The 22,979-nt window shown below is 56.7% G+C and overlaps 1 protein-coding gene across 1 annotated transcript in view; it reads right to left on the bottom strand.

Moving 5' to 3' along the window:
• LOC137352783 (von Willebrand factor A domain-containing protein 7-like) overlaps positions 1-22,979 on the bottom strand; it is an 88,952-nt gene that overhangs the window by 25,200 nt on the left and 40,773 nt on the right. Inside the window, exons 7-12 of the mRNA XM_068018602.1 lie at positions 15,725-15,894; positions 13,369-13,481; positions 12,825-12,941; positions 6,837-7,031; positions 4,268-4,403; positions 827-979 (exon numbers count right to left, since the gene is read on the bottom strand). Of these exons, the coding sequence (XP_067874703.1) occupies positions 827-979; positions 4,268-4,403; positions 6,837-7,031; positions 12,825-12,941; positions 13,369-13,481; positions 15,725-15,894 (884 nt within the window). The remainder of the gene's footprint in view (positions 1-826; positions 980-4,267; positions 4,404-6,836; positions 7,032-12,824; positions 12,942-13,368; positions 13,482-15,724; positions 15,895-22,979) is intronic.

Below are 22,979 nucleotides of genomic sequence, written 5' to 3'. Positions count from 1 at the left end.
GTTTATATATCGGGCTGTGGGTGTTCAGGGTGTTTATATAACAGAGTGTGGGTGTTCAGGGTGTTTATATATCGGGGTGTGGGTGTTCAGGGTGTTTATATATCAGAGTGTGGGTGTTCAGGGTGTTTATATATCGGGGTGTGGGTGTTCAGGGTGTTTATATATCAGAGTGTGGGTGTTCAGGGTGTTTATATATCGGGGTGTGGGTGTTCAGGGTGTTTATATATCAGAGTGTGGGTGTTCAGGGTGTTTATATATCGGGGTGTGGGTGTTCAGGGTATTTATATATCGGGATGTGGGTGTTCAGGGTGTTTATATATCGGGGTGTGGGTGTTCAGGGTGTTTATATATCAGAGTGTGGGTGTGCAGGGTATTTATATATCGGGATGTGGGTGTTCAGGGTGTTTATATATCAGAGTGTGGGTGTTCAGGGTGTTTATATATCGGGATGTGGGTGTTCAGGGTGTTTATATGTTGGGGTGTGGGTGTTCAGGGTGTTGATATATCGGGATGTGGGTGTTCAGGGTGTTTATATATCGGGATGTGGGTGTTCAGGGTGTTTATATATCAGAGTGTGGGTGTTCAGGGTGTTTATATATCGGGATGTGGGTGTTCAGGGTGTTTATATGTTGGGGTGTGGGTGTTCAGGGTGTTGATATATCAGAGTGTGGGTGTTCAGGGTGTTTATCTATCAGGCTGTTGGCGTTCAGGGTGTTTATATATCGGGGTTTCGGTTTCAGGATTACTCTTTGGGGTTTAGGCATTCAGGTTTATATATTGTAGGGTTTGGGGTTACAGCTCTGCCGGTATCTACTCTTTGACTGACCAGTAATTCTCACTGAATATTCCATGTTGCATCTGAGTTGAAGTTTCCACAATCCCGGTTCGATTGGGGAGCTGACTCGAATCATCTGCAGGTTCCCAAAGGTAGTTGTTGTGGCTAACAGTCCAGTTCCATTCACAAGAGTCTGATTGACACCTGGAAAAATATAATCATGGCTTTAATTTGAGCACAATTTCAGTGTGTGGGGAACCCGTACCCCAGTGAGAGTCAGTGTGTGTAGGAACCCGTACCCCAGTGAGAGTCAGTGTGTGTGGGGAACCCGTACCCCAGTGAGAGTCAGTGTGTGTGGGGAACCCGTACCCCAGTGAGAGTCAGTGTGTGTGGGAACCCGTACCCCAGTGAGAGTCAGTGTGTGTGGAACCCGTACCCCTGTGAGAGTCAGTGTGTGTAGGAACCCGTACCCCAGTGAGAGTCAGTGTGTGTGGGACCCGTACCCCAGTGAGAGTCAGTGTGTGTAGGAACCCGTACCCCAGTGAGAGTCAGTGTGTGTAGGAACCCGTACCCCAGTGAGAGTCAGTGTGTGTGGAACCCGTACTCCAGTGAGAGTCAGTGTGTGTGGGACCCATACCCCAGTGAGAGTCAGTGTGTGTAGGAACCCGTACCCCAGTGAGAGTCAGTGTGTGTTGGACCCGTACCCCAGTGAGAGTCAGTGTGTGTGGGACCCGTACCCCAGTGAGAGTCAGTGTGTGTAGGAACCCGTACCCCAGTGAGAGTCAGTGTGTGTGGGACCCATACCCCAGTGAGAGTCAGTGTGTGTAGGAACCCGTACCCCAGTGAGAGTCAGTGTGTGTGGGACCCATACCCCAGTGAGAGTCAGTGTGTGTGGGGAACCCGTACCCCAGTGAGAGTCAGTGTGTGTGGAACCCGTACTCCAGTGAGAGTCAGTGTGTGTAGAACCCGTACCCCAGTGAGAGTCAGTGTGTGTGGGGAACCCGTACCCCAGTGAGAGTCAGTGTGTGTGGGGAACCCGTACCCCAGTGAGAGTCAGTGTGTGTGGGACCCGTACCCCAGTGAGAGTCAGTGTGTGTGGGACCCGTACCCCAGTGAGAGTCAGTGTGTGTGGGGAACCCGTATCCCAGTGAGAGTCAGTGTGTGTGGGACCCGTACCCCAGTGAGAGTCAGTGTGTGTGGGACCCGTACCCCTGTGAGAGTCAGTGTGTGGGGAACCGGTACCCCAGTGAGAGTCAGTGTGTGGGGAACCGGTACCCCAGTGAGAGTCAGTGTGTGTGGAAACCCGTACCCCAGTGAGTGTCAGTGTGTGTGGGACCCGTACCCCAGTGAGAGTCAGTGTGTGTGGGACCCATACCCCAGTGAGAGTCAGTGTGTGGGGAACCGGTACCCCAGTGAGAGTCAGTGTGTGGGGAACCCGTACCCCAGTGAGTGTCAGTGTGTGTGGGACCCGTACCCCAGTGAGAGTCAGTGTGTGTGGGACCCATACCCCAGTGAGAGTCAGTGTGTGTGGGACCCGTACCCCAGTGAGAGTCAGTGTGTGTGGGACCCGTACCCCAGTGAGAGTCAGTGTGTGTGGGACCCGTACCCCAGTGAGAGTCAGTGTGTGTGGGACCTGTACCTCAGTGAGAGTCAGTGTGTGTGGAACCCGTACCCCAGTGAGAGTCAGTGTGTGTGGGACCCGTACCCCAGTGAGAGTCAGTGTGTGTGGAACCCGTATCCCAGTGAGAGTCAGTGTGTGTGGGACCCGTACCCCAGTGAGAGTCAGTGTGTGTGGGACCCGTACCCCAGTGAGAGTCAGTGTGTGTGGGACCCGCACCCCAGTGAGAGTCAGTGTGTGTGGGACCCGTACCCCCGTGAGAGTCAGTGTGTGTGGGACCCGTACCCCAGTGAGAGTCAGTGTGTGTGGTACCGGTAACCCAGTGAGAGTCAGTGTGTGTGGGACCCGTACCCCAGTGAGAGTCAGTGTGTGTGGAACCCGTACCCCAGTGAGAGTCAGTGTGTGTGGAACACGTACCCCAGTGAGATTCAGTGTGTGTGAGACCCGTACCCCAGTGAGAGTCAGTGTGTGTGGGACCCGTACCCCAGTGAGAGTCAGTGTGTGTGGGACCCGTACCCCAGTGAGAGTCAGTGTGTGTGGGACCCGTACCCCAGTGAGAGTCAGTGTGTGTGGGACCCGTACCCCAGTGAGAGTCAGTGTGTGTGGAACCCGTACACCTGTGAGAGTCAGTGTGTTTGGGACCCGTACCCCAGTGAGAGTCAGTGTGTGTGGAACCCGTATCCCAGTGAGAGTCAGTGTGTGTGGTACCCGTACCCCAGTGAGAGTCAGTGTGTGTGGTACCCGTACCCCAGTGAGAGTCAGTGTGTGTGGTACCCGTACCCCAGTGAGAGTCAGTGTGTGTGGTACCGGTACCCCAGTGAGAGTCAGTGTGTGTGGAACCCGTACCCCAGTGAGAATCAGTGTGTGTGGGACCCGTACCCCAGTGAGAGTCAGTGTGTGTGGGACCCGTACCCCAGTGAGAGTCAGTGTGTGTGGGACCCGTACCCCAGTGAGAGTCAGTGTGTGTGGAACCGTACCCCAGTGAGAGTCAGTGTGTGTGGGACCCGTACCCCAGTGAGAGTCAGTGTGTGTGGGACCCGTACCCCAGTGAGAGTCAGTGTGTGTGGGACCCGTATCCCAGCGAGAGTCAGTGTGTGTGGAACCCGTACCCCAGCGAGAGTCAGTGTGTGTGGGACCCGTACCCCAGTGAGAGTCAGTGTGTGTGGGACCCGTATCCCAGTGAGAGTCAGTGTGTGTGGAACCCGTACCCCAGCGAGAGTCAGTGTGTGTGGGACCCGTACCCCAGTGAGAGTCAGTGTGTGTGGGACCCGTACCCCAGTGAGAGTCAGTGTGTGTGGGACCCGTACCCCAGTGAGAGTCAGTGTGTGTGGGACCCGTACCCCAGTGAGAGTCAGTGTGTGTGGAACCGTACCCCAGTGAGAGTCAGTGTGTGTGGGACCCGTACCCCAGTGAGAGTCAGTGTGTGTGGGACCCGTACCCCAGTGAGAGTCAGTGTGTGTGGGACCCGTATCCCAGTGAGAGTCAGTGTGTGTGGAACCCGTACCCCAGTGAGAGTCAGTGTGTGTGGGACCCGTACCCCAGTGAGAGTCAGTGTGTGTGGGACCCGTATCCCAGTGAGAGTCAGTGTGTGTGGAACCCGTACCCCAGTGAGAGTCAGTGTGTGTGGGACCCGTACCCCAGTGAGAGTCAGTGTGTGTGGAACCCGTACCCCAGTGAGAGTCAGTGTGTGTGGGACCCGTACCCCAGTGAGAGTCAGTGTGTGTGGGACCCGTACCCCAGTGAGAGTCAGTGTGTGTGGGACCCGTACCCCAGTGAGAGTCAGTGTGTGTGGGACCCGTAACCCAGTGAGAGTCAGTGTGTGTGGAACCCGTACCCCAGTGAGAGCAGATGTTCTCATGGAGGGAGATTCTCACCATTGGGGTTTGTGAGACTGATATCTCTGGGATTGCCCAGTATATAAATGGTAACGTTGTGGGTGGAAGCCTCCAGATAAAAGTTGATGGGATTTTCCAAACGGGAGATGTCACTCGTCATTTGTAAAAGGGTGACCTGCAGAAGGGAACAACTCATTAATGGTGTTTATTGCCCCTGAGGTACTGAAACTTTGGACAAGTGATACAGTGGGGGGAATGTGATGAAGCACTTGTTTAAACAGCGATTGGTAATGACCCGGAACTCGCTGCCTCCGAGGGTGGAGACGATAAATGATTTCAAAAGGAAATTGGATGGGGAATTGAGAGAAATAAACTTTCAGAGGTATTGGGAGAGAGCAGAGGAGGAGGACTGACTGGATTGCTCAGAGAGCTGGTACGGATTCGAAGACTCCATGATAGATTTCGGTCGGGTCAGGGGATTAAGGGTTACAGAACAAAGGCGGGGAGATGGAGTTGAGATGGAGTTAAGATACAGATCAGTCACGATCTCATTAAATGGTCTAACAGGCTCGAGGATGAGCTGAATGGGCCTCCTCCTGTTCCTGTGTAACAGGCTCAAGAGGGACTGAATGGGCCTCCTCCTGTTCCTGTGTAACAGGCTCGATAGGGGGCTGAATGGACCTCCTCCTGTTCCTGTGTATTAGGCTCGAGAGGGGGCTGAATGGACCTCCTCCTGTTCCTGTGTAACAGGCTCGAGAGGAGCTGAATGGGCCTCCACCTGTTCCTGTGTAACAGGCTCGAGAGGGGGCTGAATGGACCTCCTCCTGTTCCTGTGTAACAGGCTCGAGAGGAGCTGAATGGGCCTCCTCCTGTTCCTGTGTAACAGGCTCGAGAAGGGGCTGAATGGGCCTCCTCCTGTTCCTGTGTAACAGGCTCGAGAAGGGGCTGATTGGGCCTCCTACTGTTCCTGTGTAACAGGCTCGAGAAGGGGCTGAATGGGCCTCCTCCTGTTCCTGTGTAACAGGCACGAGAGGGGCTGAACGGGCCTGCTCCTGTTCCTGTGTAACAGGCTCAAGGGGGGCTGAATGGGCCTCCTCCTGTTCCTGTGTAACAGGCTCGAGAGGGGGCTGAATGGGCCTCCTCCTGTTCCTGTGTAACAGGCTCGAGAGGGGGCTGAATGGGCCTCCTCCTGTTCCTGTGTAACAGGCTCGAGTGGGGGCTGAATGGGCCTCCTCCTGTTCCTGTGTAACAGGCTCGAGAGGGGCTGAATGGGCCTCCTCCTGTTCCTGTGTAACAGGCTCGAGAGGGGCTGAATGGGCCTCCTCCTGTTCCTGTGTAACAGGCTCGAGAGGGGCTGAATGGGCCTCCTCCTGTTCCTGTGTAACAGGCTCTAGAGGGGGCTGAATGGGCCTCCTCCTGTTCCTGTGTAACAGGCTCGAGAGGGGGCTGAATGGGCCTCCTCCTGTTCCTGTGTAACAGGCTCAAGGGGGGCTGAATGGGCCTCCTCCTGTTCCTGTGTAACAGGCTCGAGAGGGGGCTGAATGGGCCTCCTCCTGTTCCTGTGTAACAGGCTCGAGAGGGGGCTGAATGGGCCTCCTCCTGTTCCTGTGTAACAGGCTCGAGAGGGGGCTGAATGGGCCTCCTCCTGTTCCTGTGTAACAGGCTCGAGAGGGGCTGAATGGGCCTCCTCCTGTTCCTGTGTAACAGGCTCGAGAGGGGCTGAATGGGCCTCCTCCTGTTCCTGTGTAACAGGCTCGAGAGGGGCTGAATGGGCCTCCTCCTGTTCCTGTGTAACAGGCTCGAGAGGGGCTGAATGGGCCTCCTCCTGTTCCTGTGTAACAGGCTCGAGAGGGGCTGAATGGGCCTCCTCCTGTTCCTGTGTAACAGGCGAGAGAGGGGCTGAATGGGCCTCCTCCTGTTCCTGTGTAACAGGCTCGAGAGGGGCTGAATGGGCCTCCTCCTGTTCCTGTGTAACAGGCTCTAGAGGGGGCTGAATGGGCCTCCTCCTGTTCCTGTGTAACAGGCTCGAGAGGGGGCTGAATGGGCCTCCTCCTGTTCCTGTGTAACAGGCTCAAGGGGGGCTGAATGGGCCTCCTCCTGTTCTTGTGTAACAGGCTCGAGAGGGGGCTGAATGGGCCTCCTCCTGTTCCTGTGTAACAGGCTCGAGAGGGGGCTGAATGGGCCTCCTCCTGTTCCTGTGTAACAGGCTCGAGAGGGGGCTGAATGGGCCTCCTCCTGTTCCTGTGTAACAGGCTCGAGAGGGGCTGAATGGGCCTCCTCCTGTTCCTGTGTAACAGGCTCGAGAGGGGCTGAATGGGCCTCCTCCTGTTCCTGTGTAACAGGCTCGAGAGGGGCTGAATGGGCCTCCTCCTGTTCCTGTGTAACAGGCTCGAGAGGGGCTGAATGGGCCTCCTCCTGTTCCTGTGTAACAGGCTCGAGAGGGGCTGAATGGGCCTCCTCCTGTTCCTGTGTAACAGGCGAGAGAGGGGGCTGAATGGGCCTCCTCCTGTGCTGTCGATAACTTGATGACTATGAGCTACACGTCGGTTCACCGTAGCCCTCAGTATCGGAGCAGTCTCTTCACTACTCTGATGTAGGATTACGTTACCATGGCTGCACTGATGGATTCATCGAAGATGCAGGTCAGCTTGAAGAGCTGGCTTTTGAAAACTACGACAGTCTCACCCCCGGAGACCGTGGACAGAATGTGATAGAGCTGCAGGCCGGACTCACACTGTCTCCGCACACGTCGCTTGATCCCCCGCCTCTGTCTCCGGAACACATCTGTCAGGAGAAAGTTCACCTGCAAAACAGCAACACACACCATGTAGATCAAACATCGGTATGGTCCCACACACACTGACTCTCACTGGGGTACGGGTCCCACACACACTGACTCTCACTGGGGTACGGGTCCCACACACACTGACTCTCACTGGGGTACGGGTCCCAAACACACTGACTCTCACTGGGGTACGGGTTCCACACACACTGACTCTCACTGGGATACGGGTGCCACACACACTGACTCTCACTGGGGTACGGGTTCCACACACACTGACTCTCACTGGGGTACGGGTCCCACACACACTGACTGTTACTGGGGTACGGGTGCCACACACACTGACTCTCACTGGGGTACGGGTCCCACACACACTGACTCTCACTGGGGTACGGGTCCCACACACACTGACTCTCACTGGGGTACGGGTGCCACACACACTGACTCTCACTGGGGTACGGATGCCACACACACTGACTCTCACTGGGGTACGGGTCCCACACACACTGACTCTCACTGGGGTACGGGTCTCACACACACTGACTCTCACTGGGGTACGGGTCCCACACACACTGACTCTCACTGGGGTACGGGTCCCACACACACTGACTCTCACTGGGGTACGGGTCCCACACACACTGACTCTCACTGGGGTACGGGTCTCACACACACTGACTCTCACTGGGGTACGGGTCTCACACACACTGACTCTCACTGGGGTACGGGTCTCACACACACTGACTCTCACTGGGGTACGGGTCTCACACACACTGACTCTCACTGGGGTACGGGTCCCACACACACTGACTCTCACTGGGGTACGGGTCCCACACACACTGACTCTCACTGGGGTACGGGTCTCACACACACTGACTCTCACTGGGGTACGGGTCTCACACACACTGACTCTCACTGGGGTACGGGTCCCACACACACTGACTCTCACTGGGGTACGGGTCTCACACACACTGACTCTCACTGGGGTACGGGTCTCACACACACTGACTCTCACTGGGGTACGGGTTCCACACACACTGACTCTCACTGGGGTACGGGTCCCACACACATTGACTATCACTGGGGTACGGGTTCCACACACACTGACTCTCACTGGGGTACAGGTTCCACACACACACTGACTCTCACTGGGGTACGGGTTCCACACACACTGACTCTCACTGGGGTACGGGTTCCACACACACTGACTCTCACTGGGGTACGGGTTCCACACACACTGACTCTCACTGGGGTACGGGTCCCACACACACTGACTCTCACTGGAGTACGGGTTCCACACACACTGACTCTCACTGGGGTACGGGTCCCACACACACTGACTCTCACTGGGGTACGGGTCCCACACACACTGACTCTCACTGGGGTACGGGTCCCACACACACTGACTCTCACTGGGGTACGGGTCCCACACACACTGACTCTCACTGGGGTACGGGTCCCACACAGACTGACTCTCACTGGGGTACGGGTTCCACACACACTGACTCTCACTGGGGTACGGGTCCCACACACACTGACTCTCACTGGGGTACGGGTCCCACACACACTGACTCTCACTGGGGTACGGGTTCCACACACACTGACTCTCACTGGGGTACGGGTCCCACACACACTGACTCTCACTGGGGTACGGGTCCCACACACACTGACTCTCACTGGGGTACGGGTCCCACACACACTGACTCTCACTGGGGTACGGGTTCCACACACACTGACTCTCACTGGGGTACGGGTCCCACACACACTGACTCTCACTGGGGTACGGGTTCCACACACACTGACTCTCACTGGGGTACGGGTTCCACACACACTGACTCTCACTGGGGTACGGGTCCCACACACACTGAATCTCACTGGGGTACGGATCCCACACACACTGACTCTCACTGGGGTACGGGTCCCACACACACTGACTGTTACTGGGGTACGGGTGCCACACACACTGACTCTCACTGGGGTACGGGTCCCACACACACTGACTGTTACTGGGGTACGGGTGCCACACACACTGACTCTCACTGGGGTACGGGTCCCACACACACTGACTCTCACTGGGGTACGGGTCCCACACACACTGACTCTCACTGGGGTACGGGTTCCACACACACTGACTCTCACTGGGGTACGGGTCCCACACACACTGACTCTCACTGGGGTACGGGTCCCACACACACTGACTCTCACTGGGGTCCCGGTCCAACACACACTGACTCTCACTGGGGTACGGGTCTCACACACACTGACTCTCACTGGGGTACGCGTTCCACACACACTGACTCTCACTGTGGTACAGGTTCCACACACACTGACTCTCACTGGGGTACGGGTTCCACATACACTGACTCTCACTGGGGTACGGGTCCCACACACACTGACTCTCACTGGGGTACGGGTCCCACACACACACTGACTCTCACTGACGTACGGGTCCCACACACACTGACTCTCACTGGGGTACGGGTCCCACATACACTGACTCTCACTGGGGTACGGGTCCCACACACACTGACTCTCACTGGGATACGGGTCCCACATACACTGACTCTCACTGGGTTATGGGTCCCACATACACTGACTCTCACTGGGGTATGGGTCCCACACACACTGACTCTCACTGGGGTACGGGTCACACACACACCGACTCTCACTGTAATACGGGTCCCACACACACTGACTCTCACTGGGGTACGGGTCCCACACACACTGACTCTCACTGGGGTACGGGTCCCACACACACTGACTCTCACTGGGGTACGGGTTCCACACACACACTGACTCTCACTGGGGTACGGGTTCCACACACACACTGACTCTCACTGGGGTACGGGTCCCACACACACTGACTCTCACTGGGATACCGGTTCCACACACACTGACTCTCACTGGGGTACGGGTCCCACACACACTGACTCTCACTGGGGTACCGGTTCTACACACACTGACTCTCACTGGGGTACAGGTCCCACACGCACTGACGTTCACTGGGGTACGGGTCCCACACACACTGACTCTCACTGGCGTACGGGTTCCACACACACTTTCTCTCTGGGGTAGGGGTCCCACACGCACTGACTCTCACTGGGGTACCGGTTCTACACACACTGACTCTCACTGGGGTACAGGTCCCACACGCACTGACTCTCACTGGGGTACGGGTCCCACACACACACTGACTCTCACTGACGTACGGGTCCCACACACACTGACTCTCACTGGGGTACGGGTTCCACATACACTGACTCTCACTGGGGTACGGGTCCCACACACACTGACTCTCACTGGGGTACGGGTCCCACACACACACTGACTCTCACTGACGTACGGGTCCCACACACACTGACTCTCACTGGGGTACGGGTCCCACATACACTGACTCTCACTGGGGTACGGGTCCCACACACACTGACTCTCACTGGGATACGGGTCCCACATACACTGACTCTCACTGGGGTATGGGTCCCACATACACTGACTCTCACTGGGGTATGGGTCCCACACACACTGACTCTCACTGGGGTACGGGTCACTCACACACCGACTCTCACTGTAATACGGGTCCCACACACACTGACTCTCACTGGGGAACGGGTCCCACACACACTGACTCTCACTGGGGTACGGGTCCCACACACACTGACTCTCACTGGGGTACGGGTTCCACACACACACTGACTCTCACTGGGGTACGGGTTCCACACACACACTGACTCTCACTGGGGTACGGGTCCCACACACACTGACTCTCACTGGGATACCGGTTCCACACACACTGACTCTCACTGGGGTACGGGTCCCACACACACTGACTCTCACTGGGGTACCGGTTCTACACACACTGACTCTCACTGGGGTACAGGTCCCACACGCACTGACGTTCACTGGGGTACGGGTCCCACACACACTGACTCTCACTGGCGTACGGGTTCCACACACACTTTCTCTCTGGGGTAGGGGTCCCACACGCACTGACTCTCACTGGGGTACCGGTTCTACACACACTGACTCTCACTGGGGTACAGGTCCCACACGCACTGACTCTCACTGGGGTACGGGTCCCACACACACACTGACTCTCACTGACGTACGGGTCCCACACACACTGACTCTCACTGGGGTACGGGTCCCACATACACTGACTCTCACTGGGGTACGGGTCCCACACACACTGACTCTCACTGGGATACGGGTCCCACATACACTGACTCTCACTGGGGTATGGGTCCCACATACACTGACTCTCACTGGGGTATGGGTCCCACACACACTGACTCTCACTGGGGTACGGGTCACACACACACCGACTCTCACTGTAATACGGGTCCCACACACACTGACTCTCACTGGGGTACGGGTCCCACACACACTGACTCTCACTGGGGTACCGGTCCCACACACACTGACTCTCACTGGGGTACGGGTCACACACACACCGACTCTCACTGTAATATGGGTCCCACACACACTGACTCTCACTGGGGTACGGGTCCCGCACACACTGACTCTCACTGGGGTACGGGTCCCACACACACACTGACTCTCACTGGGGTACGGGTCCCACACACACTGACTCTCACTGGGATACCGGTTCCACACACACTGACTCTCACTGGGGTACGGGTCCCACACACACTGACTCTCACTGGGGTACCGGTTCTACACACACTGACTCTCACTGGGGTACGGGTCCCACACACACTGACTCTCACTGGGGTCCCGGTCCAACACACACTGACTCTCACTGGGGTACAGGTCCCACACGCACTGACGTTCACTGGGGTACGGGTCCCACACACACTGACTCTCACTGGCGTACGGGTTCCACACACACTTTCTCTCTGGGGTAGGGGTCCCACACGCATTGACTCTCACTGGGGTACGGGTCCCACACGCACTGACTTTCACTGTGGTACAGGTCCCACACACACTGACTCTCACTGGGGTACAGGTCCCTCCCACACACACACACTGACTCTCACTGGGGTACGGGTCCCACACGCACTTACTCTCACTGGGGTGCAGGTCCCACACGCACTGACTCTCACTGGGGTACAGGTCCCACACACACTGACTCTCACTGGGGTGCAGGTCCCACACGCACTGACTCTCACTGGGGTACAGGTCCCACACACACTGACTCTCACTGGCGTACGGGTTCCACACACACTTTCTCTCTGGGGTAGGGGTCCCACACGCACTGACTCTCACTGGGGTATGGGTCCCACACACACTGACTCTCACTGTGGGGCGGGTCCCACACACACTGACTCTCACTGGGGTACGTGTCCCACACACACTGACTCTCACTGGGGTACGGGTCCCACACACACTGACTCTCACTGGGGTACGTGTCCCACACACATTGACTCTCACTGGGGTACGGGTTCCACACACACTGACTCTCACTGGGGTACGGGTCCCACACACACTGACTCTCACTGGGGTATTGGTCCCACACACACTGACTCTCACTGGGGTACGGGTCCCACACACACTGACTCTCACTGGGGTACGGGTCCCACACACACTGACTCTCACTGGGGTACGGGTTCCACACACACTGACTCTCACTGGGGTACGGGTCCCACACACACTGACTCTCACTGGCGTACGGGTGTTGGATTGTGTTGCTAACCTCGCTCTTTCCTTTGAGTATTGAACTGTGCTTGTTAAAGTGAATAATGTGTTTGATTCCGCAGATAAATAGAAACTCATTCCTCAATTGGGTTTCTCCAGGACAGAAAAGGCCTGGTGCTTGTGGGGAATGTTTAACTTTATAATCCTGTGCGGAATCCTTACCGTGGAGTGCGTCTCCTGGATCAGTGCGAGGATTGTGTTTTTCATTTCAACGTCCTTGGCTGATGAATCCGTGAAGACGTAGATTTGGGAGTTTGGAGCTGAGTTTGTCAGTGCGCGCTGAAAGAGAAGGAAGGCAAGATTCTAGCTCAATCAGTGATACCCAGAGAGAGGTGTTAGAGGGCACTCCCCAGATACAGGAGTGTGAGAGAGGGGTTAGAGGGACCTCTCAAGTTACAGGTGTGTGAGAGAGAGGGGTTAGAGGGCACTCCCCAGATACAGGAGTGTGAGAGAGGGGTTAGAGGGACCTCTCAAGTTACAGGTGTGTGAGAGAGAGGGGTTAGAGGGCACTCCCCAGATACAGGAGTGTGAGAGAGGGGTTAGAGGGACCTCTCAAGTTACAGGTGTGTGAGAGAGAGGGGTTAGAGGGCACTCCCCAGATACAGGAGTGTGAGAGAGGGGTTAGAGGGACCTCTCAAGTTACAGGTGTGTGAGAGAGAGGGGTTAGAGGGCATTCCCCAGATATAGGAGTGATCCACATACAGACCTGCAGTGCAGTAAGACACATTCCTGGGGTTTCTCCTCCTCCGATAGCCCTCAGTGAGGAGATGTACTGTTTGAAGAGGAGTGGGTCAGTAGTTTTAAACACGGGGCCAACATCTGCAATAAAATTGGGATAGGTGATGTTCTGTGTTCATAACGACACCAGGATCAAACTGACAATATTCTACATGTACCCCGCCACCCCACCCTCTCACATCCCCTCCCCTCAACCCCCTCTACCACTCAGCATCCCCTGACATCACTCCCGCCCCTCCGGTGTGGGTCAGAGTCTCAGATCCCTGCCAGGGATCTCTCCAACCAAAAACATTCTACAAATGATGTGCCTATGTGAGGGGAGATGGCATGATGCATTTCGGGCCGGTGATGCTCTCATGGCCAAATATCCCTTCAAAATATACGCCTTGAATACAGTAAAACATCTCAGAGTGCTTCAACAGGAGCATAAATCTGGCAGAATCTAACCCTGAGCCATGTCAGGAGATATTAGGGACCGGCAACCAAAAGCTCAGTCAGAGAGGTCGGTTTTTTAAGGAGCGTCTTAAAGGAGGAGAGAGAGAGAGAGTTGGAGAGGTTTAGGGAGGGAATTCCAGAGCTTAGGGCCCCCAGGCAGCTGAAGGCACGGCCACCAATAGTGGAGCGATGGGAATCGGGGGATGGGCGAGAGGCCGGAACTGGAGGGGAGCGCAGAGATCTCGGAGGGTTGTAGGGGCTGGAGGAGGTTACAGCGATAGGGAGGGTTGTAGGGGCTGGAGGAGGTTACAGCGATAGGGAGGGTTGTCGGGACTGGAGGAGGTTACAGAGATAGGGAGGGTTGTAGGGGCTGGAGGAGGGTTACAGCGATAGGGAGGGTTGTCGGGGCTGGAGGAGGTTACAGAGATAGGGAGGGTTGTAGGGGCTGGAGGAGGGTTACAGAGATAGGGATGGTTGTAGGGGCTGGAGGAGGGTTACAGAGATAGGGAGGGTTGTAGGGGCTGGTGGAGGTTACAGAGATAGGGAGGGTTGTAGGGGCTGGAGGAGGGTTACAGAGATAGGGAGGGTTGTAGGGGCTGGAGGAGGTTACAGAGATAGGGAGGGTTGTAGGAGCTGGAGGAGGTTACAGAGATAGCGAGGGTTGTGGGGGCTGGAGGAGGTTACAGAGATAGGAAGGGTTGTAGGGGATGGAGGAGGTTGCAGAGATAGGGAGGGTTGCAGAGGCTGGAGGAGGTTACAGAGATAGGGAGGGTTGTAGGGGATGGAGGAGGTTAGAGAGATAGGGAGGGTTGTAGGGGATGGAGGAGGTTACAGAGATAGGGAGGGTTGTCGGGGCTGGAGGAGGTTACAGAGATAGGGAGGGTTGACGGGGCTGGAGAAGGTTACAGAGATAGGGAGGATTGTAGGGGATGGAGGAGGTTACAGAGATAGGGAGGGGTGTAGGGGCTGGAGGAGGTTACAGAGATAGGGAGGGTTGTAGGGGATGGAGGAGGTTACAGAGATAGGGAGGGTTGACGGGGCTGGAGGAGGTTACAGAGATCGGGAGGGTTGTCGGGGATGGAGGAGGTTACAGAGCTAGGGAGGGTTGTCGGGGCTGGAGGAGGTTACAGAGATAGGGAGGGTTGCCGGGGCTGGAGGAGGTTACAGGGATAGGGAGGGGCCGATGAGGGATTTGAAAACAAGGTTGTGAATTTTAAAATGGAGGTGTTGCTGGATCGGGGGCCAGTGTCGGTCAGTGAGTAACAGAGGGTGATGGGGGAATGGGACTCGGTGAGAGTGAGGTCATTGGGTTGGGGGATGGAAGAGTTTCGTGAAGCCCTGGAGAAAGTGCAGTAATGATTTACAAGGATGATCCCAGAACTGAGAGGTTATAACCATCAGGAAAGACTGAACAGGCCTGGGCTCTTTTCTCTGGAAAAGAGAAGGCTGAGGGGTGACCTGATTGAGGTCTGTAAAATGATGAAGGGGGTTTCGATCGGGTAGACGTAGAGAAGATGTTTCCACTTGTGGGGGGAGAGACCAGAACTCGGGGCCATCAATATAAGACAGTCACTAATAAATCCAATGGGGAATTCCGGAGAAACCTCTTTCCCCAGAGAGTGGTGAGAATGTGGAACTCGCTCCCACAGGGAGTGGTTGAGGTGAATAGTATCGATGTATTTAAGGGGGAAGCCGGATAAACACATGAGGGAGAAAGGAATAGAAGGATACGGTGATTGGGTGAGATGGAGAGAGGGGGGGGGATGGGGAGGAGGCTCGTGTGGGGCAGAAACACCAGCACGGAGCAGATGGGCCGAATGGCCTGTTTCTGTGCCGTTACTTCTATGTAACTCGATATTACTCTGCGTCACTCTGCGACGTGGTCGGACCTGAAGTATTGAAAGGCACGAGTATGTAGAAACAAGGTTCCTGCGGGGTCCCACGAGTCCCGTCAATGATGGAAACGCTTCTGTCTTTGACGGCACGGATATTATCTGCCATACTCCCGCTGATGTCGATTACAAAGGTGAGGGACGAGGGGCTATCAATATTCAAAAACCTGCAGAATTGACAGCATCAGAAATCAGCAATCTGAACTAGCAACATATGGCATTAAACACAGGCACGCTTCTGATATGTCTTCCTTTTTCCTCAACCGGGGATTCCCCCCCCCACTGTGGTTGACAGGGCCCTCAACCGTGTCCGACCCATTCCCCGCACCTCTACCCTCACCCCTTCCCCTCCCTCCCAGAACCGTGACAGGGTTCCCCTTGTCCTCACTTTCCACCCCACCAGCCTCCATATCCAAAGGATCATCCTCCGCCATTTCCGCCACCTCCAGCGTGATGCCACTACCAGTCGCATCTTCCCCTCCCTTCCCCTGTCAGCATTCCGAAGGGATCGTTCCCTCCGCGACACCCTGGTCCACTCCTCCATTACCCCCACCACCTCATCCCCGTCCCATGTCACCTTCCCCTGCAATCGCAGGTGGTGTAGTACCTGCCCATTTACCTCCTCTCTCCTCACTATCCCAGGCCCCAAACACACCTTTCAGGTGAAGCAGCGATTTACTTGTACTTCTTTCAATGTAGTATACTGTATTCGCTGCTCACAGTGTGGTCTCCTCTATATTGGGGAGACCAAACGCAGACTGGGTGACCGCTTTGCGGAACACCTCCGCTCAGTCCGCAAGCAGGACCCTGAGCTTCCGGTTGCTTGCCATTTCAACACTCCCCCCTGCTCTCATCCTCACATCTCTGTCCTGGGATTGCTGCAGTGTTCCAGTGAACATCAACGCAAGCTCGAGGAACAGCATCTCATCTACCGATTAGGCACACTACAGCCTGCCAGACTGAACATTGAGTTCAATAATTTCAGAGCATGATTGGCCTTTCTTTAAAATATTTTTGTTTTTGTTGATTATTTTATTTTATTTTTTAACAATGCGCCTGTTTTTCATGTCGACAGAGCTGCTCGTGAATCTGCCATTAACAATCTCTCTGACTAATGCTTTGACCTTCACCACAAGCATGAACACACCTTAGTCCCAGGAAAGCTTTGTTGTTTGACCTCTCCTCCCCTTTGCCCTCATACATACCGTCCCTTTTGTTTTCTTCCCCAACAAACCCAAACATACCCCTTTAACTGGCCTCAAAACTAATTCTTTTTAAACCTTTGCCGGTTCTGATGAAAGGTCACAGACCGGAAATGCTAACTTTGCTTCTCTCTCCACACAGATGCGGCCAGACCTGCTAAGTATTTCCAGAACATTCCGGTTTTATTACAGATTCCATAGGATTAACGACATACACTGTCCCCCATCAAACACTCCCAGGACAGGTACAGTACGGGGGTTAGATACAGAGTAAAGCTCCCTCTGCACCGTCCCCATCAAACACTCCCAGGACAGGTACAGCACTGGGATTGGCTGCTCTCTGATTTGGGAGCCTGAGTGCATCAACGAGGTGCAGCTGACTGTGGCTGTGTGCACAGGTTGGAGGCTGCAGGCTGTGTGACTGCTGCAAGAGGGAGATTCAAACTGAAACAAAAGTTTGTTCCAAATTTCAACAAAGGAAGGAAGGCAGAGAACTGGAAGCTCTTTTGTGAGTTTGTTTTATCCTGAAGTCTTTTTCATTGATTGTTGGGGGTGGGGAAAGAAGAGACCTGAAGACCTTGGGTGGGGCTGCATTGTTCAATAGGGAGCTCCTGTGTTTAACATCTTTGGATAGGGAGCTCCCTCCCCACCCCAACTATTAAGCCTGGGACAGCTGGAGCTGCCCAGGTGAAGAGACTTCTCTTCTCTTTTCTCTTATCTGAACAGTGAAGGAGGCGTGTGCCTTGGCAGCTTACAGCTGACCCAGGTGAAGACATCACCCCACCCTCCCAACTGGAAGACCAGCTACAAGACTTCTTTAAAATACCAACAAAGACTGATTCCTCCTGGCCTTCCTCTCCCTCAGCCTCTTCCCCTGTGCTACATCCTTTAAATGTTGCTTTTTTGATTTATTGTATTTGCTCTTTTTTTTTCTCTCAGCAAAGTGCCTGTAACTCTTCTACCCCATGACTTCTCAGTCCTCTCCGGTGGCGGGGCCCTCCTATGCTGCAGCAGCTGCGACAGCTGCTCATGTGGCCCCGTCACCATTTAAAATCTTAACATCAAAGCATGGGGTGAAGAGTTACACCCAGCCTAATATGACTATTGAGTCTTGTGTTAAGGCAATGGCCGTGGTTGTCGGCCCCTCGGCCATTGTTGCAGCCTCAAAGATGTATGGGAAGGCTGTGTTCTTCCTGAAGACCGAGCGGGCTGTGTCCCTCGCCCTAAGTACGGGGCTCACAGTGGGTGGGATTTTCCTGCCAGTGGACCCTCTGGGGGCCACTGCACATCGGGTAACCTTGTCGAACGTCCCACCATTCATTCCTGATGAGCTCCTCCTCCCCCACCTACACCATCTGGGGGAGGTGAGGTCAGGGATCACCCCAGTCCCGCTCGGTCTTCAGGAGCACAGCCTCTGACATGTCTACTCCTTCTGCCGCCAGCTATTCATGCAGCTGGCACGGGATGAGGTCTTGGAGGGCCAGTTCGGTATAGAGTTTCAGGGGACGGCCTACCGCGTCTTCTGGACCTCGGATGGGGCGCGGTGCCACGTCTGCAAGGGGGTGGGGCATGTTCGTAAGAACTGCCCCAACTTCCCGGCCGCCAGCTCCACCTCGGCGGCCCAGAGTGGTTCCACAGCACCTCCTCCCGCTCCCCCAACACATCCAATAGACACCGCTCAGTCGGTTCCGGAGGCTGTGGTTTTCACAGCCTCCGGCGGGGAGGGGAGCGTCCGTCCGAGCAGAAGGAAGACGCGGGGAAAAAAGAAACATCATGGGGCGCGTCCCCTGGACACTTTGACTCAACCCGAGCCTGAGCTCAGCCCAAAGCCCATTCCCATGGAATCCACCTGTCCCAGGGCTGGGCTCAGGCCCAGGGTGACTAAAAAGGAAAAAAAGGGTGCGGAGGCGGAGGCCTCTGATGACATGGAGGTCTCTGAGTCTCCGCGCCCAAGTGGGAAAAAGAGGAGAAGGCACCCCTCCACAGAAATAACACAGGGCCCTGAGGTGCAGGACCCATCTGTTGGAGGGGAGCTGCCTCCTGTTTCGGGTCCCCAGGTTTCCCCTACCGCCACCACCAAGGCTACAAAGTCCGGGCAGGAGCTCCCTATTCCTCAGGATGGCGGGGAGGGGAAGGCCCCGGTACATGAGGCCCCTCCTGAAGGAGTAAGTGGGGCCCTGCTTGTGGTGGGGGAGCCTGGGGACTCCGCCCATTCCGCCACTGCTACTGGGTCGGGTGCCCTGAATGAAGGGGAGGGCGAGGCCCCAGAGGGTCAGCCCTCCCAGCCGGAGTCCACCACCAACCAGGAGACACCTGATCTGGTGAAAACTGAGAATGCTGCCCCATCTGCTGGACCTGTGGGTGCTGGTGGAGCGGGAGATGGCCTCCTCTCTCCGCCTCCAGTCTCGGCTCCGGCTGGATTTCCGGAGTCGGGATCTTATATCTCTCCTGGACCACTCGTTGGCCTGGGGACGGAGGTGGAGGGGGGTCCTGGGCTGCTGGCGCCCACAGGCTCCAGTTTTACAATAGAACCCAGAGAGGACTCCTCCGCCATCGATCCTGGGGGTGGGATCGCGACGGAGGCGGGACCAGCTGGCGCGGCTGGGACGTCCGCCCCACAGTGTGTGGTGGATGTGTCGGCCGCTGGCGGTGACGACCCGGAGGAGGATGGGGATTCGGTGGGGGGCATGGAGGATGATCTTGATTCCATCGCCAGTGAGGTGGTGGAGTCCCTCGTGCCTCCCACCAAATCTCCTCTCATCCCCATGGCGGAACTCCGGGATTTCCTCGCGGTTTGCAGGGGCTGCCGCAATAAAGTTCAGCTGGCCCTCGACCGCTGGTCGAATCTGGCGCTGATCATCCAGTCCGTCCGTGCTGCCCTGAAGATGACGGGCAAGCGCACGGGCGTGAAACTGGTTGAGAGGCGCCGTTTTAATGTGTTCCTCAATGGGTTGCTGGGGGAGTGGAAGGCCAGGTGCACTTCCACACCCTCCTCACAGTGAGCTGTTGGTGACGGGTTTTAAGTACCTTTGACATGAAGATAACCATAGCCAGCCTCAACATCAACGGCAGCAGAGGGGCTCACCGCAGATTTCACAATCTCTCAGTCCTTAGGGAAGGGAGATACGCAGTGAGCTTTCTGCGGGAAACCCACACCGTTCCAGGAGACGAAGCCACCTGGCTCCTGGAGTGGCAAGGTGGGGTCTACATGAGTCACTTCACCCCTATTTCTAGTGGGGTGGCTATCTTGTTGGCCCCGACTTTTCAGCCGGAGATCTTGGGGGTCAAGGAGCTAGTGCCGGTCCGCTTGCTCCACCTCGCCGTTCGCCTGGGTAGCGTGCTGCTCCACTTTGTGAACGTGTACGCGCCCAGGCCCGGCGCGTTGCAAGCGCGCTTCTTTGAAGAAGTGTCCGCTCTCTTGAGCTCCATCGATAGCGGCGAGTGCAGCATCCTTGGGGGCGGATTTTAACTGCACCCTCGAGGTGTGGGATCGCTCCGGTCCCCAGCGCGGCCAAGCGTCGGTGGAGAAGTTGAGGGGACTGATCAGCTCCTTTAACTTGGTGGACGTCTGGCGGAATCTCCATCCCGACTCTTGCGCCTTCATGTGTAGGTCTGGAGGAGGGGGGTCGCGAATCGACCGCCTCTACATTTCGCAGGCGTACGTCTCCCGCGTCTCGGCGGCCTCCATGTGGCTGGTGCCGTGCTCGGACCACCACCTGGTGTGGGCGGAGTTCACTCCGCTCCGCACGCGGGCGGGGTCTGCGTACTGGCACTTTAACAACCGGCTGCTGGAGGACGAGCGATTTCGGGACTCGTTCTGTTGATTCTGGGCCGACTGGAGAAGGAAGCAGGGGGGCTTCCCCTCCTTGAGGCTATGGTGGGATGTGGGCAAGACTCACATCCGCGTCTTCTGTCAGGAGTAGGCGAAGGGGTCGACTCGAAGAGGCGGGAAGCCGAGATCAGGCGCCTTGAGATGGAGGTGCTCGACTTGGAATCCCGCCTCGGTCATGCCGTCGCGGACCTGGCCCTGTGGCAGGCGTACAAAGAGAAGAAGGTCGCGCTGAGGGACCTGCAGCTCATTGGGTCCCGAGGCGCGTACGTGAGGTTGCGGATCCAGATCCTGGAAGATTTGGACCACGCCTCATCCTTCTTCTACTCGCTGGAAAAATGGCGGGGGGTCCGTAAACAGCTCGTCGAGCTGCTGGCCGACGACGGATCCTCCATCACGGATCCGGAGGGAATGGGCCTCCTGGTCCGGACGTATTACAGTGCGTTGTTCTCTCCGGATCCGTCCAGTGAGGATGCGCGCAGAGTTTTGTGGGAGGACCTGCCGCAGGTCAGCCCGGAGGGTGCCGAAGTATTGGAGGCTCCGCTCACGTTGGCGGAGCTGACTGGCGCCCTCCACCAGCTCTCAAGGGGCAAATCCCCAGGGCTGGATGGGTTGACCGTGGAGTTCCTCAGGGCGTTCTGTGACGTCCTGAGGGACGATTACGCGTGGGTCCTGGGGGAAAGCCTGGCGACCGGGGAGATGCCCCTCTCGTGGCGCAGGGCGGTCATCGTCCTGCTGCCGAAGAGGGGCGATCTCCGCCTGCTTAAAAACTGGCGTCCGGTCTCCCTCCTCAGCACGGATTATAAGATCTTTGCCCGGGCTATGTCTACCCGCCAGGGCTCCGTGCTGGCCCACATGATCCACCCCGACCAGTCCTTCACGGTCCCGGGCCGGTCCATCCAGGACAACATCCACCTGGTCCGGGACCTGATCCATCTTTCCCAGAGGACTGGTCAGTCGGTCGCCTTTCTCTCCCTCGATCAGGAGAAGGCGTTCGACAGGGTGGATCACGATTACCTTTTCGGGACTCTGCGCGCTTTCGGACTCGGGCCGCATTTCGTGGCCCGGGTCCGACTTTTATACGCCGCTGCAGAGTGTCTAGTCAAAGTTAACGGGTCCTTGACGGCGCCCCTTCGATTTGGGAGAGGAGTGCGTCAGGGGTGCCCCATGTCCGGCCAATTGTATACCATCTGCGTGGAGCCCTTCCTGTGCCTGCTTCGCAGGAGGTTGACGGGATTGGCTCTGCGCGAGCCGGCCATGCGGGTCGTCCTCTCGGCTTACGCCGACGACGTGCTCCTCGCAATCACAGATCCCGTTGACTTGCGGAGGATGCGCGACTGCCAGCAGACCTTTTCTGCCGCGTCCTCCGCGAGGATCAATTGGGAGAAATGTAGCGGACTCCTGGTTGGTCAGTGGCGGGTGGACTCCCTGCCGGAGGAGATGACACCTTTTGCGTGGAGCACCACGCACCTCCTCTATCTGGAAGTCCACCTTAGCCCTGCTGAGGAAGCCAGGCCGGCAAACTGGCAGGAGTTGGCGGCGAAAGTCACCGCTCGGCTGGGGCGCTGGACAGGACTGCTCCGAGTGCTTTCCTACAGGGGCCGAGCGTTGGTCATAAACCAACTGGTGGCCTCCATGCTGTGGTACCGTTTGGTCACTTTGGCCCCGCCCCCTGTATTTGCCACCAAGATCCAGAAGAAACTCGTTGATTTCTTCTGGGGCAAGAGGAAACACTGGGTCTCTGCCGCGGTCCTGATTCTCCCGATCGAGGAGGGCGGTCAGTCGCTGGTGTGCGTCCGCACCCAGGCTGCGACTCTCCGCCTTTGGACCCTGCAGAGATACCTGTACGTCAAGCGTCCTCCCAGATGGTGTGCGCTGGCGACGTATTTTTTCCGCCAGTGTCACTGCCTTCAAGACGACACGCAGCTCCCGGTGGAGTACATTAGCCGCGCCTTTCTGAGGGAGTTGCCTGTCTTTTCCCGGGATCTATTCCGAGTCTGGAACATGGTCGCCTCCAGTCAGGGCGCTCCCCCGCTGGCGGAGGGGAGCGCCTCGGCTGTCCAGGCAGCCGACTCCAGGGACGGTCCGGCGGGCGGAGGAGTAGCCGAAAACCCCGGGACGCCCCTCACTGCGGGTGGCGAGGGGGCTCGGGAGTGCGGAGCGATCCCGGCCGAGCTGACCCATGCTCGGCCAGAACTGCTCATCGGACCCAGGCCCCGAA

This window comes from Heterodontus francisci, chromosome 39 (assembly GCF_036365525.1).
Source record: "Heterodontus francisci isolate sHetFra1 chromosome 39, sHetFra1.hap1, whole genome shotgun sequence".
Lineage (NCBI taxonomy): Eukaryota > Metazoa > Chordata > Chondrichthyes > Heterodontiformes > Heterodontidae > Heterodontus > Heterodontus francisci.
Note: the sequence above shows the minus strand (reverse complement) of the source record. Positions and strands in the feature narration are given on the sequence as shown.